Source organism: Onychostoma macrolepis, chromosome 12 (genome assembly GCF_012432095.1).
Source record: "Onychostoma macrolepis isolate SWU-2019 chromosome 12, ASM1243209v1, whole genome shotgun sequence".
Taxonomy (NCBI): domain Eukaryota; kingdom Metazoa; phylum Chordata; class Actinopteri; order Cypriniformes; family Cyprinidae; genus Onychostoma; species Onychostoma macrolepis.
Window position 1 is genome coordinate 11,893,394 of NC_081166.1, and position 18,209 is coordinate 11,911,602.

At 36.0% G+C, this 18,209-nt stretch overlaps 2 protein-coding genes across 4 annotated transcripts in view; one reads left to right on the forward strand and one right to left on the reverse strand.

Moving 5' to 3' along the window:
- Positions 1-18,209, reverse strand: part of tbkbp1 (TBK1 binding protein 1) — a 77,568-nt gene that overhangs the window by 43,538 nt on the left and 15,821 nt on the right. For both annotated transcript variants that reach the window (XR_009273601.1, XM_058792867.1), the window contains exon 2: positions 4,721-4,995. The gene's annotated coding sequence lies outside the window, so the exon portion shown is untranslated. The remainder of the gene's footprint in view (positions 1-4,720; positions 4,996-18,209) is intronic.
- pdk2a (pyruvate dehydrogenase kinase 2a) lies at positions 8,394-16,078 on the forward strand. Of its 2 annotated transcripts, none has more exons than XM_058792868.1 (11): positions 8,394-8,613; positions 9,707-9,848; positions 10,539-10,610; positions 10,954-11,138; positions 11,219-11,308; positions 11,448-11,525; positions 11,732-11,808; positions 11,903-12,001; positions 13,459-13,569; positions 13,993-14,106; positions 14,755-16,078. In XM_058792868.1, exons 1-11 carry the CDS (start codon positions 8,496-8,498, stop codon positions 14,896-14,898), a joined length of 1,230 nt encoding a protein of 409 aa, XP_058648851.1. In that variant the 5' UTR covers positions 8,394-8,495; the 3' UTR covers positions 14,899-16,078. The 2 variants fall into 2 exon arrangements, with proteins under 2 accessions (XP_058648851.1, XP_058648852.1); XM_058792869.1 differs by lacking the exon at positions 8,394-8,613 and adding an exon at positions 9,424-9,541.

An 18,209-nucleotide genomic window follows, 5' to 3' on the forward strand; every position in this document is an offset into this window, starting at 1 on the left:
GTTTATGAATCTGGCCCGAGCAGATTTGAACAGTGCCAGACCATCATAAACAAGATAGCAAGAGAAGCCCCGATAACTATAAAAAGCATCTGAATACTTATTGCCAATTCATGCTCTGCACTTATAAACAGACTGTGTCTTCAAACAACCAGAGCATGTTTGTGATTCATGCGACAGCCAGAAAACTCTTGAAACCTGAAAAGAAGATCAAAAGGAACATTTTACCATCTGTTCTGTACTGAGGGACCTCAGGCTGTTAAAAAAAGGGTACATGAACAAAAAACAGGAAGAAGGTACTGAATTCTCTGACAGCTTTGTGAGATCTGTCAAAAGTTTGAAGGATGGAGAAAAAGCAGCACATCACCTTGGACTCAACGACTCATTCTATTTCAGTTTTAATCTCACCGTATCTCTCAAATCGGTCTGCACGACCTGCCCGGGCGTTCATGAATATTCCATCCTAATGGAGAGCTTGTTGTGAGTTGCTATGGCCCACAAGCAAAAGTTTGCCAGGCTGCAAGTACCTTACATAAACATCTCCCTAAATTATGCATGGGAGGTATGAAAGAACTGGAGAAAGTAATGAAATCATACTAGTTTGGCCATGAATCATGATTATCTGTCCATGGGGTGCTGAAGTACTTTATAAGTGTATTACAAGTGCTCATGCCAAAGTGCTTAGTTCTGTGTTGTTCATGGCTTAGTGAGCTCTTTAAACGAGAAACGTTCCGATTTTAATTCTGTACATCTCAAAACCACCTTTTAGTTCAAAATATAATTAGAAGTGATCGCTTCAATCAAAATGCATTCATTTCTTCAAGTGGGTGACAACTAATTAACCTGTTTGAAGTACAAAACTCATGATATAAAAATAAATTCAATTCAAGTCCAAACCACGACAAGATTCCAGCGACAAGCTATTTTCCTCACATTACTTAACTCAAAATTGCTATAAGATGTGACACATTTACAGTCAATAAGAAGATATTTCGTATTTAAAGACCCGCTGTGGTAAAAATCAAGCTTCTAATGTTGTTTACAAGTCTGTCTGGTGTTTTTAATTTGCTTAAAGACAAACCTTGTGCAAATTCATCAGTTATCACCACTGCTGAGCATTTTCTCCAGTGTATCAAAGACAATCTCAAAACAGTGGTTTGAAACAGACCATTTTCTTTGGTCACAAACATGTAACCAATCTCGTCAACTTGTGGGTGGGAGCAGATATATGAGCTGGCGTGATTGCGTGCAAATTCATGAATACGTGTATACTAAATGAGGTAAGGGTGTAAAGTTATATTCAAGCCATTTTAAGACAGAAAGAAATTATATGTTAAAGAAAGAAAACATTTCAATAAGTATTTTGATTATTAAAGATACGTTTTATGAGATAAAATTAGTGACTGCAGGGGGACTTTAATGTAGAATTATGAAGAGCAGCAAGATTATGGACCAATGAAATTTCACAGTGGGCGGGGCTAACAAGTGTGATGCAGCAGATATGGAATGCAACAGTCAGGTTCCAGAAATAAAAGTGGCACTCATTTTCTCCATAGGGAAATTGTATTTTTGTTTTTTTAACAATAACTTATAAACCTTTAAAGACAGACCTACTGAGAGCTCTGAGGTTGTTAATCAATGGCATTTGCTGTTATTGAAGCCATCATTTCCCATTATATCAACTTATGTTTTAAATAATCATGTTTAACAGTGAGGAAAAACTACATTACCCATGATGCTGTAAGGAAAATTTCACCAATCAGAAAGCTCTGCCCACTCCAATGAAACACATAAAAATAACATAATAGAGTTATATATTGTTTATATATATATACACACAATCAACAACTTTAAATTTAAATTTTTCGATTTTTAATTTAATTTAATTCCACTGTTTTTAATTTATGTTATTCGCAATGATTCATAGGATTGGTTGGTTTGGCTCATGGCTTGTAATGCTTTAGTGAAGACTTTTTTTAAATCCCTATGGGAAAAATCTATGGAAATAATACTTCCAAAATAAGGCCCATATTTGCAATCAATAGAGATAACAAAATATCCTGTCTCTCATTGCTTGTCATGGCCAGTTGGGACAAAAAAACGTATTAAAATGGCAGTGATTTTATCACATCATGTCTGGTTAGCACTCAAGGTTAAGCTGTTTTATTATCAAAGGAGTACAACAGAAGACAATCAAGACCTGCCTATGGGACTGTGACTGCACTTTTAGACATTCGGATTAAAAAAAGATTAAAAATTAATGCAAGATGAAAGCCACAAGTGTCCTAGCTTATCTAAAACACGCAGCTCGAAAATGTTCTTCTAGCTAGCTTTTTGTTGTTATTTAGCTCAATAACAAATTACGCCACTTGCTTGTATGAACAAGAGGAGGTAAAGAACTTCACAGTCAGGTCTAAGAGTATTTCTAGAGGAGACACGGGTGGCAAGGCTCGTCTCTTGCCACTTACAAATGACCCTCTTCAGAAATTCAGTCGATTTCTCCGCCAAACTGATCTTTTCCTTACACACTTCCTGACCTGCTCACAGCTGGCTATTTTCTTATAGGTGAATAAAAAATAAAGGAAATGTAGAGTGCAGAGGACAAAACAATGTATCTTTTCACAGCTCTGACAAAAGCCAGTTCAAAGCAGCATAAATCATAATTACATGTTGCAACAATGAGCAACATGAGAAGTGCTTTGTGACTGGGAATAGCTGAGAGGCTAACGTGATTCACCTTCCAACGTCAGACCCTTAAATTAGCTCCTGCAGACAGACTTCCACCAAGAAAAAAGACAGTGCTGCTAATTAAGTGCACAATAATCAAAAGTCCAAACAGAATGGACAAAAATGAAAAGACATGGGGCAGTCCACTGTTATACATATAAATATTTCCTTTTAAGGAATTCCTAAAACATGATGTAGTCAGCCACCCTACATCGCTTTTCAACACGCAGTGCAACTGAGAAAACATAATGCCTGTCAGAAGTGGAACTCAAGCTTTTCAAAAACAAAGCTTGTTCAGAAGCATTGTTTCGTGGCATATTCGACACTGTGTGCATAGTTTTGTTTTGTTAAATTGCAAATGAGTTCAGAAGACCTATGCAGAGATCAGAGAGAAGAGAACTTATCAAAAATGATTCTATTATTACAGAAATCATTAAACGCTTGCAGAATAACAATGCATCAGGCAGCATCTTTTGACTGTACCGTCACTCCACACTAAAACAATACCACATTCAAAAGCTAAGGTACATTTGTTTTTGTTAAACTGCCAGATAGTTTCCACAACTTAAAAATACAGTGAATAGTGTTTCTGATATAACAAAATTGAATTTTGGTGAATGTATTACAGTTTCTAACTCTATATGTCATTAAATTAGGTAATACTAATATGCCACCCTATCACTAAAATAACACAATAATCAAGCTGATACAAATATCCTGTCTATCTCTCAAATAAATCCTTTTCACCATTAATAAATAGTTTTAACATGCAGTCTTTAACTGGAGCATTTTAGCATTCTTTGTCCATTGAAATTCAAATAAAGAAGATAATTAAAAATTAATCAATTGTGTATACATTTTACTCCGGTTTCTGTTGTGTATATTAAAAATAAAGCTCTACCAGTTGTAAGCATGTCATTCCTGTTTATCAAAGTTAATCTTACATTTATTAAACACGTATGAGCGACTACACTCAGTAAAAGCGGTTCAGCACCTGGAGCTGTCCAGTGCATTATTGCTAATGACCGTCTACTAAACCACATTACACACGACCTACACAAAACTAAAGAAAAATATAATCTAACTGTATTTCATCACTACATAACAACAGTCGCTCAAGAATCAAAGCCTGCCAGTCTTGAACAATTCAGTGCTTTGAAACAATTACATTGTTAAGTGGGATTAGCCTACCTATCACTCGCCACATCAGCCCACTATAATGCGGTTGTGCAGGGACTGTTGTTGTCTCATCACACAACATACCCTGCTGATGATTGCCCAAATGATTTACTCCTTCATGGCTAAAGTTTTCTATTTTCCCACGTTTTCCGATATATACCAATTGTAATTGCACGCTTAACAATTCCTTTGATTAATGTCAAAACCGAGTTTTGAAATGTCATCTTAAACATCATCCTTCATGCACGGGTGCTCTACAGTAAGGAAAAAGTTATTTATAGTGTTGTACGGGACAAACCACATCCCCCACTATTATTTCTCCCTATAGACTGGTTATTTATTCCATTCTATAATTGAATCAGGTTATGAATCTCGCTGACCGTCTGAAACAAGTCATTAAATATAATTTCCACGGTCGTTTAATCACAATCAGCTGTGCTTTCGTAAAGATCATATCCGTTCCAGCGCAGTTTTTGTTGCATTTGACGATCTACTTGCAGCGGCTGAGCAATGCTGATGTCAAACCGCAAGCGTCTTCTTTTGTTTCAAAAACTGCCTGTATTTATTGCATTCACACAACGAAGAGATCCTAAAGACAGTTATGTTAAAATAGCTATGTACAATGCATATTGGACATGCAACGCTTCCCATGTCGCCTTGCGTTGAATTTACACGGACATTTGTAAAGCACTCTGTAAAACATGGCTGTGCGCTGTTTGCCACTGTAGAGCCCGTAATGATGTAACCCGCACTGCAATACTCCGACCATACACAGCAAAACATGTATTCCATGAAAAATAAGGGAAAGAGCACTCACGGTGTGTCATATATGCGTCCTCTGCTGACATGTCTTCAGTGAAGGGCCAGGCACCTTAGAAGTGCTGGTTAATTGTATAAGGCTGATGCCCGCTGCTCTCCACTGCTGTTGCTGGTTCAGATGCTCTCAGTGAGGAATCAGAGAGAGTTTGAGCGCCACTGCTGAAGATTCAATATAAAACATCTCCGACACAGCACTACATAACCCTCATGTCCTGTTCAGATGGGCTTTACTTCCTGGTTGTTTTGGGTCCTAGAGACTCCTGTGCTGTGTAACTACCCTTACGCAAAGAAAATATACAGAATAATATATTGTGTTAATATATTACAATATATTAAATAATAGGCCTACATAAGAAATTGCCACGAAAAATACGTGACATATTTACTTATTAATTGTATATATTCTGTGATTTTATATTCAATAATGCATTGAATATTAAATTATTGAATATATAAATGTACATGTGATAAAATATGGTACTGTGCGTGTAGAAATATATTTGAACACATATGTACTATATATATTCATATTAATATCAGAACATTAAAACATTATAAATATATATTGTGATATATCTATTATGTTATAATTAAGTCAAATCATGTTGCCATCACTTTAACAAGACATCCAACTGTATAATAAATAATTATACAGCCATATATGGTTCATTGCAGAATTTCAGTAAACATTTTTACATAATATCACACACATATTTTTATATGAAATGTGTACTATATATATTCATATTCATATTGGAACATTATAACATCATAAATATATTGTGATATATCTATTATGTTATAATTAAGTCAAATCATGTTGCCATCACTTTAACAAGACATCCAACTGTCCAAAAATCTCAAAATTTTTATATTTGAAATGTGCAACTATGTAACAATAATATATATATATATCTATATATATATATATATAGATATATATATATATAGCCATATATGGTCCATTGCATAATTTCAGAAAATCTAAAAGCCCTAGTTTCTCATATATGGAAATGTATATTTATTATTGCATTATAATTTGTAGTATATCCCTATATATTTTTGTTTCAGTAAAAATAATAAAAGTCATTAAAATAGTATATTTTCCCTTCAAAAACATTATCATGATCTAATCGTTATCATGATTCATTCATTCATAGTTAAACCCCACGATGCATGTATTCATGAAACTCTAAGCCTTTTACACACACACAAAAAAAAACATTATTAAATAAATTGTTTAGTTTGGGATCAGCTTGAGCCCTACAAAAACATTGCTGAAAAATGCAGTAAAAATAAGTAATATCAAACAGGCATGAGTGCTGCATAACTGTGATTCATTATGCCACATATTCAGTACAACAGCATGAATATGTGTGATGTTGCCTCACTGCTGTTGTGTGATATAAATACATTTCCATTTTTTTTTTAAATCTCGAGCAAAGTATCTACTGCATTCTTAGGGTACACATTTTTTTGCACCTTATTTACCCCGCAATAGTACATTTACCTTAAGGCACATATTAGTATTTTAAAAGCACATATATTAATACCTAAAGTGTACATAAGATTTTCGAAAGGGTACCACCCCAGTGGCAGTTTTGTCATTTTAGAGTGTGGTTATACATTTCAGATCCTCACCACGGTCATCTGCATTGTTTGCCTTCATGAATACTGTGTATTGTGACATCCTACTTATTTGATACACTTCGTTTAGCATACTCTGTATTGGAAATTATGCATATTGGGCCTAAAAAACCTGTTCCTCTCTCTGCTTTTTTTTTTCTGCATCACTCACATAACTGTGATGTGAGTCAATCCAAAATGAGAACAGGCTGCAAGGTGCAGAGAACCAGTCAGAGAATTTGTGGCATTTATTCATGGTTTATAGCAGGAGTTGGTGAGAGTATACATGCCAAAGTATTCTAACTTTTTTAATGGAAAACTTCTGAAAGTTAAGATCTTTAGAATTACAGTAGTTATCAGTTCTCTAGCTATTAAAATATAAATGCTTTTGAATATAAAATCTGGATTTGTGAATAATTTTAATGGATTTCTTGTGAAATCTGTTGTCAAATATTGCTTGGAAGGAAAACAGCCACTGAAAAGGAATGGCCTGAGAGCGACCATGACATTTGGCTCCAAGCTGTTCCATTCAGTGAAGGTACAAAACAGCACATCAATAGCCTGTGTCTGACCAAAAGAAATTTCCACTGGGCATATTTTCTTCTCCCCACACACCCAGGTCTTAATGGCTATGCAATCACTTCTGCATAGACAGAATACTTTTGGTGTTTAGATGAGTTTACGGAGAGGAAATTAACTACAACTTATCTGATTCTTTTATTTAACACACCATGCGTTTCAAAACTATAGGGCCAAATAAACTGTGTTTAAGGCCACATAAAGTGTTTTAACATAAAGTGTTTTCATTGTTTTACTATAACATTAAAACGACCACAAACACTAAAATTTAACGCTCTAAAATAACAGATGCAATCCCCTATTAACGATGTTGGAAAGTTGAAAGAAAGAAAAATCCAAAGCTGACCACAAGGTGGCGCAGTTGCTCAATAGCGTGGAGCTGTATATTTGAACATATGGGAATGTTATGATTTAATCATGCAAAGAGCCACTACGTATTGATTTATCTAGGCCTCCATAGTGAAAAATCATTTGATGAGAGCCACTGCACAGTTCGTAATTATACTGAATGCACATGCGAATCTGCTGGATAATCGTAGTTAATTCATTTTTAAAGATGCACATTTAAGGATTGACGTTTTTCATACATCTAAGCACATTACCCCTAAAAATAAGCATATCTCTTATTTACTCAGCTGACTGCTGGCTGGAAGCAGAGACTGAAATATGCATGACTGACTTGTCTCTTATCGGGACTCTCCTTGTTATGCAAGAATGGATTTGGCGTGTAGTCTCTCATAGAACATAATGTCCTGAACCACAAATTGACCATTAAAAAACAAAAATCTTTGGGCAGGGAATATTTGCACATTATTGATTTGTCCCCATATGTCCTGAAAAAGATCAATGGGGTAAAATAAAGTTCAAAAGGGTTTATACTGTATTACTAAAGTCACACTGTAAAATATTTTTATCATTATGATATATAGGCTAACAATCCCCTGTAGTTCATTGGGTTAGTAGATTTAGTTTAAGATTAACTTAATTATAAATAACTGAATGTGATTTAAGTTCATTTAATCAAATTAAAATCACTTGGCAAAAGTGTTATTAATTTGTTACAGCAGGTTGTAACTTTTGCACTTATTTACCCTAGAGATGAAGGAAGTAATTAAACTCCAGTTTTGAATTTTACTAGATATTTTGTATAGTGAAGTAAAATTAATAGGTAGCCTACGTTATTATTAATACAATACTTTTCATTTTGATATTCATTTAGCTTCATTTTCATAATGATCATCACAGTTTAGGATGGGAAGAACAGATGTACTCTTTCAGGACGTAAACCACACAGTGATCAACGCACACGTGTTTATGTCCCTGACTGAATGCTTATATATGTATAGGGCCATGAGCAGCATATGGCCCCGCCTCCACATGCTATTGGACGGATTTGTATTAGTAATAGGAACCTCTGGCCCTGATTGGCTGTTGAGTGTTCTTGGACGAACAGCTGTCTCTTACACCATCATATAGCCTACATGCATTATAAACACCGTGGCTATTGAAAAACTGAATCTCTGCAGCTGATATATCTGGTACATCTCGGTTTCGACCCACTCATCAAAATGAAGTTCGTCAGGTTTATAATGAAGAATGCTGCTTTGGCCAGTGTGCCTCATCACATTGAACACTTCTCCAAATTTTCACCTTCTCCACTTTCTATGAAACAGTTTCTGGATTTTGGTGAGTGTTATTGGTTCGTTTATGAAATCGTATGCAATCCTAGAATGATGAGGAATAGCCTCATCTAAACGCTGTTTATAATGAAAGTGATCGTGTGTAGTCCGCTGCAGAACAGACAGTTGTATTAATGCAAATATTTTGCAATACAGTTCGTTTGTGATTACGTGCATGAATGTGTAAGTGCATCGCATGTGTTTCAATCTGCTTGATGCAGAAATTATTCACTGCTTTACCAGCTGTGTGTAGCTATCCGATTCGGGAACAAAGCGTTCTTTGAATCGGACCTTTTTAGTAAATTCGCTGAACCGGTTCGCAGAATCAGTCTGGATTTGTTTACGAATCTTATTGAACGATAAATCGGTCTGAATTAACAACTCTAAAATTTGAACTTGAGCTGAGCGGATAGTAAGAGAATTTGGAGTAAACCAAAGACCACCAAATTACTTTAAAACTCAAACAGCCAAAAAAGCAAAAAGTTTTTCGTCGTGATTATATGTTATTTTGTTTTTATTTATTTATTTTTTAATAAATAGATTTAGAAATAAATTTAATGCAGGAGATTTAAAGAAATTTTAGTATTGTTCTAATTATTTCTGTTTTAGGAGCTGATGGCTACCTGCAATTGAACTGGGACACAAGAAATTACATTAAACATTCTTATTAATACAATTTAATCGACAAAGCTAACATAATGGCTTCATAATTTTGCAACATTATGTTTTATTTTAACTTTTTACTGCATGCCAAAGATAATATGATGACGCATTGCTCAATCGCCTTTCTGAAACGGTTAACGAACTGTTCAAAAGAACCGATTCGCGGGAAATGACTCGTAATTCCCATCGTAGTGTTCATAGGCGCGGAGTGTTGCATCATTTAACCGCTGTTGGCTGTGTTCCCTGCGATGTTCATACATCTGTATTCTACTGTGTGTAATTGCATTGTTTATGAGCAACGTGCAAGCATTTTAGTCCCAAACCCATACCATTATACTAATTAATAGTTAAAACACGTGTGTTGCATGTGTGTTTACCTGTTTTTATACAGTCTATGCGTTCTATATATTTATTTGTTACATGTTGCTTTCTTCCAGGTTCCACCAACGCATGTGAGAAAACGTCTTTTGTTTTCCTGAGACAAGAGCTGCCAGTGCGTCTGTCAAACATCATGAAAGAGATCAACTTGCTCCCCAAAAGATTACTTACCACACCTTCTGTACAAATGGTTCAAAGCTGGTGAGTTATACAACATTTTACTGCATTCATAATTTGGTCTACTTTGACCAGATTTGTTGTAGCAACGACATATTGTTTAAAAGGCGATTAGATGGCCAGGGACGAGCATAGTGTTTATATTTAGTATGACACGCAAACACCGCGGTCTACTTGACACTTGTCCAAACTCTGAACTTTCTCAGCGTGTGAACTTTGCCCTATATTCAGCGTCTGGGTGGGAGCTGCACTTCTTCAAGGAGGGATAATCTGCTGTGAACTTTGTCCTACTTTCACCCTCGTGCTTTAAGGAGTCATACTAACCCTTAGTTGTTGCCTTTTAGGAAGTGGAAACTTGGAATTTAGGCATAGCCAAAAAAACAAAACAAAACAGTCTTCCATTAATATGCATGGTATACAGTTGTTTATCGGATGTTTTTCCACAGATATTTGGGTCAGTGTTCTTGTAAATGCATCTATTTATCCATTTATCTTAACCAAGATCTCAGATTTGCAGTTATTTATATATAAAGTCAGAATATGTCTAAAGTTTGAGGGACATTTGTATGAAATAATCTGACAGTCTGTTCTGAAAACATGAATACAAACAAATTTCTCAATAAATTCAGTGTTTACACAGAATTTCATTTTGTTTTAATATTTTTACATTTCTTGACATAAATTCAGTCCTGCTTATTTTGTTTGTCTGCTAAGGTATATACAGAGTTTGATGGAGATCTTGGAATTCTTGGAGAAAAGTCCAGATGACCAAAGTGTATTGGAAGAGTAAGTAGAAATTAAATGGGTAAATTTCATGAAAAAACATTCTGCATTTGACCTCAAAATCAAACAAAAAACAAGAAATTAGCACAATGTTCTAGTCATTGAGATTTTTTCCATTATTGTGTGTTTTTCATTATTTTCATGGCAATTAAGCACATTTTCCTACAAAACCTCTCAGAAGTATTGCTAAATTGAGAACTGATGGGGTTGATGATATATATTATTGTCATGAAGATAATGTTACATATAAAAATAGGCTTTTTCTCTCGATTTTGGGGTCAGATATTACCCAGATATGTTCTTCATTGTTCATTGCACATTTTAACACTCTTGAATATGCACACAGGTTTGTAAATGCTCTGGTCAACATCCGAAACAGGCACAATGATGTTGTACCAACTATGGCCCAGGGTGTGATTGAATATAAAGAAGTATTTGGTCAAGATCCAGTCACTAATCAGAATATTCAGTATTTTCTGGACCGTTTCTACCTGAGCCGGATATCAATCAGAATGCTCATTAACCAGCACAGTAAGCACAATATTCAGACCAAATAATAATTCTTGCTTCCTAAATTGCTTGTATTTATGTTGTTTTATCTGATTTTTCAGCTCTTGTTTTTGATGGTGCCACAAATCCAGTTCACCCCAATACCATTGGCAGTATAGAGCCTCATTGCCAGGTGGCAGAAGTTGTTAAAGGTATATTATCCAAAATCTATCTGCTATCAATCTGATGTAACGGCAGACATGTAGAGTGGGTGTTTGTTGCAATACATGTACACTCCTTTATGTTTCTAAAAAATATTTTATCATCACATTTTTCACATTTTTTATATAGATTCATATGAAAGTGCCAGGATGCTGTGTGATCAGTACTACCTCAGCTCACCTGACCTGGTGCTTCAGGAACTCAACAGTAAGAGCACAGGAATATCATTATGTTCCTGTTAAATAGCATGCAAAATCACAATATTGTGATTTGTGAGTAAGATACCTGATACTAAACTTACACCATCTATTGGTTCTCTTTGTTTCATACATAATTGTTCAGAGCTTAGCGACGATAATGTTTTAGCAGCTATAGACAATATTTAAACTGTGACTGTGTTCTTCTATTTACAGCTGATAACAGGAACCAGCCTATTAGCATAGTGTACGTGCCTTCCCATCTGTACCATATGCTATTTGAACTGTTCAAGGTGAGCTGTAGCCCATCTCATATTCTGTCCTGAAACAATGCTGTTTATTTAAGGCAAGCTTAATGTTGTCATGACAATGTGCTTCTTTCCTCAGAATGCAATGAGGGCGACCATTGAGAACCATAAAGAAGGCAGTAATCTTCCACCCATTCAAGTTATGGTGGCCATAGGAGGAGAGGACCTCACTATCAAAGTAATTTTAATTTGAAAGACTAGAATGATTTGTTCCCAGAAGCATTATTGAAGTATGCTGTAAACAGATTATTTAAAACAAAATTTTAGACTTTTTCATAGCAGTTATGCACATTTTCCAGTAAAATCTAATTTATGTATTTTTAAAGGGGTCATATGACGATGCTAAAAATAACATTATTTTGTGTATTTGGTATAATGCAATGTGTTTACGCGATTTAAGGTTCAAAAAACACATTATTTTCTACATAACGTACCTTATTGTTGCTCCTCTCTGCTCCACCCTTTCTGAAACGTGTTGATTTTTACAAAGATCATTGTTGCTTTGCAAAGTGCGGTGTGCTCTGATTGGCCAGCTATTCAGTGCGTTGCAATTGGCCGAATATCTCAAGCATGTGATGGAAATATTACCCCCTCTACCATATTTGGAATATCAGCTTACATGGCGGGAGAAACAATACTACAGCGAGAATAAAAGTTATGCCTTCGTTCTTTGTGTAAACATTTGGGTGGTGTTATGCAAATTTTTCAACACAGTGACGTAGATATGTCGGGGCGTGTGAATGAATCTTAACTTTTATAAAGAATATCTCTTTTGTGACTTCAATCTTTGCAACTTTACGGATCTTATATATGCACGAACAGCTTGTAACACTCCAAAGGCAAAGAAAAACTTGAAATCACATCATATGACCCCTTTAATTTTGATTTTCTTGGTTTTATTTTTATATTTTAAATGATTGTTAATGGTAGTTTTTGTTAGATTTAAAGTACTATAAAATGGCAAACATACTTCAAACCATTTTTTAAATCTAAATCTGCATAAATTAAAGTATGCTTACATACTAATGATGTATAAATACCTGAAATTTAAAAATATACTTTAGATTAAAATGAGATTTGAATTTTGTTGCAGTGATGGATTGAATGTATTGTGCTTAACTGTAACAAGAGATCCTTAAAATAAGCTTCATTTTTTATTACATTTTGAAATTGTAAGAAAATACTCCTTTTTTGGTTAAATATATCCCTGAATATTTTATTGGTCTGAAATTATTAAATTTTTTTATTTCACTTTTGTTATTGTTATTACTTGATTATCTCTTTTAACCTTATGGTTGTTGAACTCATAAAAATTTCATGTGATTTTGTAGTCTGATGTAATTAGAGCCATCAGTCATTTTTCCCATCAGTGAAACACCTGCTGTTGCATAATGCAGTACAAGAGAGCAGACTGGCCTCTTGTTGTTTGGTCACCTTGACAATGCTGATTTGAGTCCGGTACATGCTAACCAGTCATGATCAGGGGTGAAAGTCATTGCCAATGTTTGTCTGTTGGTCTGGCATCTCGCCCCCTCACAGTTAACACAGTTTCTTTTTTCTTTTTGTGCCCTAATTCTCTTTCTCATAATTTTTTAAAAATTCTTTATTCTAATAATGTCATCTTTGTCTTTGTAGATGAGTGACCGAGGTGGTGGAGTTCCCTTCAGGAAGTTGGAGAATCTCTTCAGTTACATGTACTCCACGGCACCAAAACCCCAGATGGATGATAAACATAGGGCTCCCCTGGTGAGACTTTACACATTACACACTGCATTACACATTAAACACAAATGGGATTGCAAGGTACATATATTAAAAAGTGTCACTTTTGAGAGTTATTATAGTTAACTAAAACTAAAACCACAAAAACATTTTTGTTACTGGAAATAAAATAAGCATCAACTGAAATAAATATAAAAAACCTTTTTTCTTTTTTTTTTATTTGAGCTAGTTTACACGAAGGTATAATTTCTCATTTTTAATTCGATTAAAACTGAAATGATAAATTAGCTTTTAGCTAATATATATATATATATATATATATGTAAATAATTTAAAAAAAACATTAAAAAGTACAAAATATTAATAAAAACTATAATAGTTCAGTAGTAATCTCAATGATACTTATAACACTGCCTCTTTATAATATTAGCCAACTTTTGTCCACAGGCTGGGTTTGGTTATGGGTTGCCCATTTCTCGACTCTATGCCAAGTACTTCCAGGGTGATCTTCAGCTGTACTCTATGGAGGGCCACGGCACTGATGCAGTTATTCACCTCAAGGTACATTTAAATCCTACCTAAAGGGATAGTTCACCCAAAAATTTAAATGGAAATTTCTGTTATTTATTTGTTTGTTTGTTTTTTTTCAGAAACTTTTATGTCGTTCCAAACCTGCATGACTTTCTTTCTTTTGTGGGAAGATATTTGGAAGAATTTTGTCCATGCAGTAGAAATAACTGGTGTTCAATGTTGTTTTATCCCATTGGCAGGTTTGGAATGACACTATTGCCAGAATTTGTAACTATAGAGCTTAGTCAGTTTATATGCAATACTGAATTTTACACAGATGAAAACGAGGCTGAGAGGGATAAACTTAAGGTCTACAATCATGTAATTTTCACAACTCCCAACTTTCAGAACTGCTTTGTGGAGTTCTTGTCTACTAATATATATTTTCAGAAAGACGATTCATCAGCTAAACAGTCGAATGTTGTTAAACAACAGTACAATCCACTGAACGCTTCTGCCCCTTACAGCCTTGTTTTCATTCCTGTCAGAAATTAAATATAGCGTTACCCTACCAAAGGTCTATTCTCTGAAAGTCTACTGAACACATTTTTTACATTTAAAAACACTGGAAACTTCTTGTAAATCAGAAAATAATTTGTGTTGTGTTGTAACCGATTACATCATGTGTTTTCTCCTCAGGCTTTATCCACTGACTCAATCGAGAGACTCCCAGTGTTTAATAAGACAGCTCGACGGAACTATGAAGTCACGCAGGGGGCAGATGACTGGTGTGTCCCCAGTCGAGAGCCTCTGGACCTGGCCGTGTTCAGACTGGCAAAGTGAAAAAAAGCATGAAGCTTCCAGGAAGGATAGAGGACAGTTCTATGACTGACTGAGATGAGTGAATGGCGATGGCCGAGTCCCAACTCACCACTCACTGTGAAGCCACTTAGTCTCTCAGCAATACCGTAGATGTCGCATGCGACTGGTTTCCTCTGCACCATGACTATATAATTAGCTTTTTTTTAAGGTTTGAGAAACTAGGCTTTGTCACAGTGTTACCTTAAACAATACGAACTCATATGAAGTGGGAGAGAGTACCAGGTTAATCTGCACTGAACAGCTCTTTCTTTATTGGAAGACTATTAAGTGGAAATTCCAGTGTGAAGTGAGCCAGACGGAGGTCATGCTCGCTGCATTAGAGGAAAGGGCCAGCTAGACTACTGGAACCAGCATAGAACAACAGGCTTGTGCCTGCCCAGGAACACAAGAATTCAGAGATAAAGGGCCAAGACGGGGTGATAAAAACCAATATGCAACCTGTGGTGGATCATTTATGTAAAAGTCTACTAGAAGAGCATGTTGTACTGCATTCAAGCAAAAAACACTTGTAATTAAATGACTGATTGCTGTTGTTGGAGTATTCCTATTCAGAATGGCCAGAAGAGAAAGATCACTGGAGGCCATAATTGTGACTGTATTAGTGTGTGGCCAAATATGTCAATGTGGTCCCTGGTGTTTAAGAGTTTAAGAAAGAACCAGTTAGAACTAGAATGTACCAATAAACTCATTGATTTAAACTTGAAACACTTACAACTTAAGCACCGAGCATTTCAAACACAGTGTTTTGTGCATGTTTATTCTTAAACATGCTGAAGCATTTTAGATACCTCATTGGCTGAAGTTAGTTTCTCGACGTCAACTCGACCTTTGCTCAGCTGTTGCCTTTTCAGTTTTGTGGGCCTATGGCCACTAGTTCTCTCTGCGAATATTATATAGCATGAAATCAGAGCTTCTAATTTTAAGCCTTCTCCTTTGAGAGCATGCCTACTGTATTAAATCAACCATCTGCTTTGAACTTGTACCATACAACCTTACATATAAGGACCATATTTTGTGTATTTATATTTTTGTTTTTGTTGTGTTACCCTTGAAAATCTAAACTTTATTTTTGTAATAAGCTTTTCATCTTAAGCAAATGATGTGTATAGAATGGAAATAAACAATTTTTGTGGAAATTTTACACTGAAGTGGAGTCTTTTATGAGTTAAAGGAATAGCTCAACTGCTGAAAATGTACTTAGCATTACATAACTTGCACCAATGGATCCTCTGCAGTGAATCAGTGCCATCAGAATGAGAGTCGAACAGTTAATAACACCATCAAAATAATTCACAAGTAATTAACACAATATCAGTCCATCAATTAACTTGTGAAGCTAAAAGCTACATGTTTGTATCCATCAATAGCAAAAATATGAGTCCTCTATCCATAAAATAGACATAGTGCAAAAGCCGTCTTGGCTGAACCAGGAGAGAAATATGCACAGATCAAACACCTTTTACATGTGAAAACAGCCCAAAACGTTTCTAAACAATTATGTTGGTGGATTTTGATGAACAGGGGATGGATCTTTTCAATTGAGGAAACATTATTATGGATTATGAACTGGTATTTTGGCCAAAAGGGATGGTTAAAGTAGTGACCTGCACTCCCGCGGGAGTACCGCGGGACCCGCTGGACGCAACAGGGTGCGGCGCGGGACAACTCTTGATGGGCGAGTGGGGGCGGGAAGTGTGTGTGCGGGATGCGGGAGAATAAAATGATTCACGGGACTCCGCAAAATAGAAATTATGCAAACATAAAATGTCTAAAACATATAAATTGTTATTTATCTGTTGCACAAATGCAAGAAGAACAACTAATATTAACAAGCTAGGCAGAGTTTCTATTTAAAACACGTGTTTAAAGGGTTGCGCAATGCAGCTAATCATAGACTCAGCTGTTGATTTCTGAAACGCAATGGCGATTAAGTTAGAATCCCCTCACCTCAGTTCTGAAATTGCGTGCTACACACGGAATGTAGACATTGTGAAAGATTCATTGTGTTATAACAGAGCTTTATGAGATCGCGATGAACGGAGATATCAGCTTTTAGTGATAATAAAGGAAGCGTTGCTTGCATTCTGCCATGCCAAACTATGCACGCAGCAGCCCATGCTTGCTTTCTGTTAAAAAATAACAGGGGTTTGTGAATGTTGATGCTTAGCCTAAATAACAAATATTTAATCGGGAGCATTTATGCTTGGACGTTGTGGGGCTCAGGAGATACAGAACCATTTCATGTAAATATCTTTGATGTATGTAAAAAATCTATATAGATTACTTTTATGAGGGCGGGAGCGGGACAAAACATGAATGTTGCGGGACCAGATATGATATATTTCTGCGGGAGCGGGCGGGGGCGACTGAAAAATCCGTCCCGCGCAGGTCTCTAGTTTAAAGTTAAACCTCCTTAATAATGGATTTGTTTCATTATTCCTCCTTAAAAATTGATCTACTTTTCAAGATGTTAATGATGAACAGGAGTCGTGCCAAACAGCCCTGCGGTGGCCCTTTACGAGCCTACTTAGGGCTAGCCTAAGGGCCCCCAGCGGGCTGCCAGTGCAGGGCCCCTGAGAATTTGCTCATTGGCAAAACTTTGGCCCCTTAACGGGCAGCCCTCACTTAGCCCCCAGGAAGCCCTAACTAGGCCAACACAGGGCCCGCACTACAACAGGGGTGCCCAGGTCCTGGAGATCTATCTTCCTGCAGAGTTCAGTTCCAGCCCTAATCAAACACACCTGTCTGTAATTATCAAGTGCCCCTTCAGATCCTAATTAGTTGGTTCAGTTGTGTTTGATCAAGGTTGGAGCTGAACTCTCCAGGAAGGTAGATCTCCAGGAACAGGGCTGGGCACCCCTGATCTACAACAATACAGTACATCTGTTTCACTATCAATACTTTCCAGCTACTATAACTTAAGTCTTTGGGGAAAACAGTTATTATACATCTGAAATGGATGCAGTCACCACGTAACTAATGTCTGTATTGTCAAAAACGTACAGTAGTCAAAGGGATTTCAAATCAATTTAAACCATGCTGGCTACTGCTGCTTGTTTTGCTAACTCCCTCTACCCACATGGCTTTACTTAAGGAAGCCTAAAACACCCTAGCACCCCTAGTGGTAAGAAAGAAAACTGCCCACAAAATTCTTATTAACAGGCTCATGTCTGTTACACCTCAAATATGACTCGTGAGACCCACTTTCCTGCAGAGTTTAGCTACAACTTGATAAAACCTAATGACCCTGAAGACATTGATTAGCATGCTCA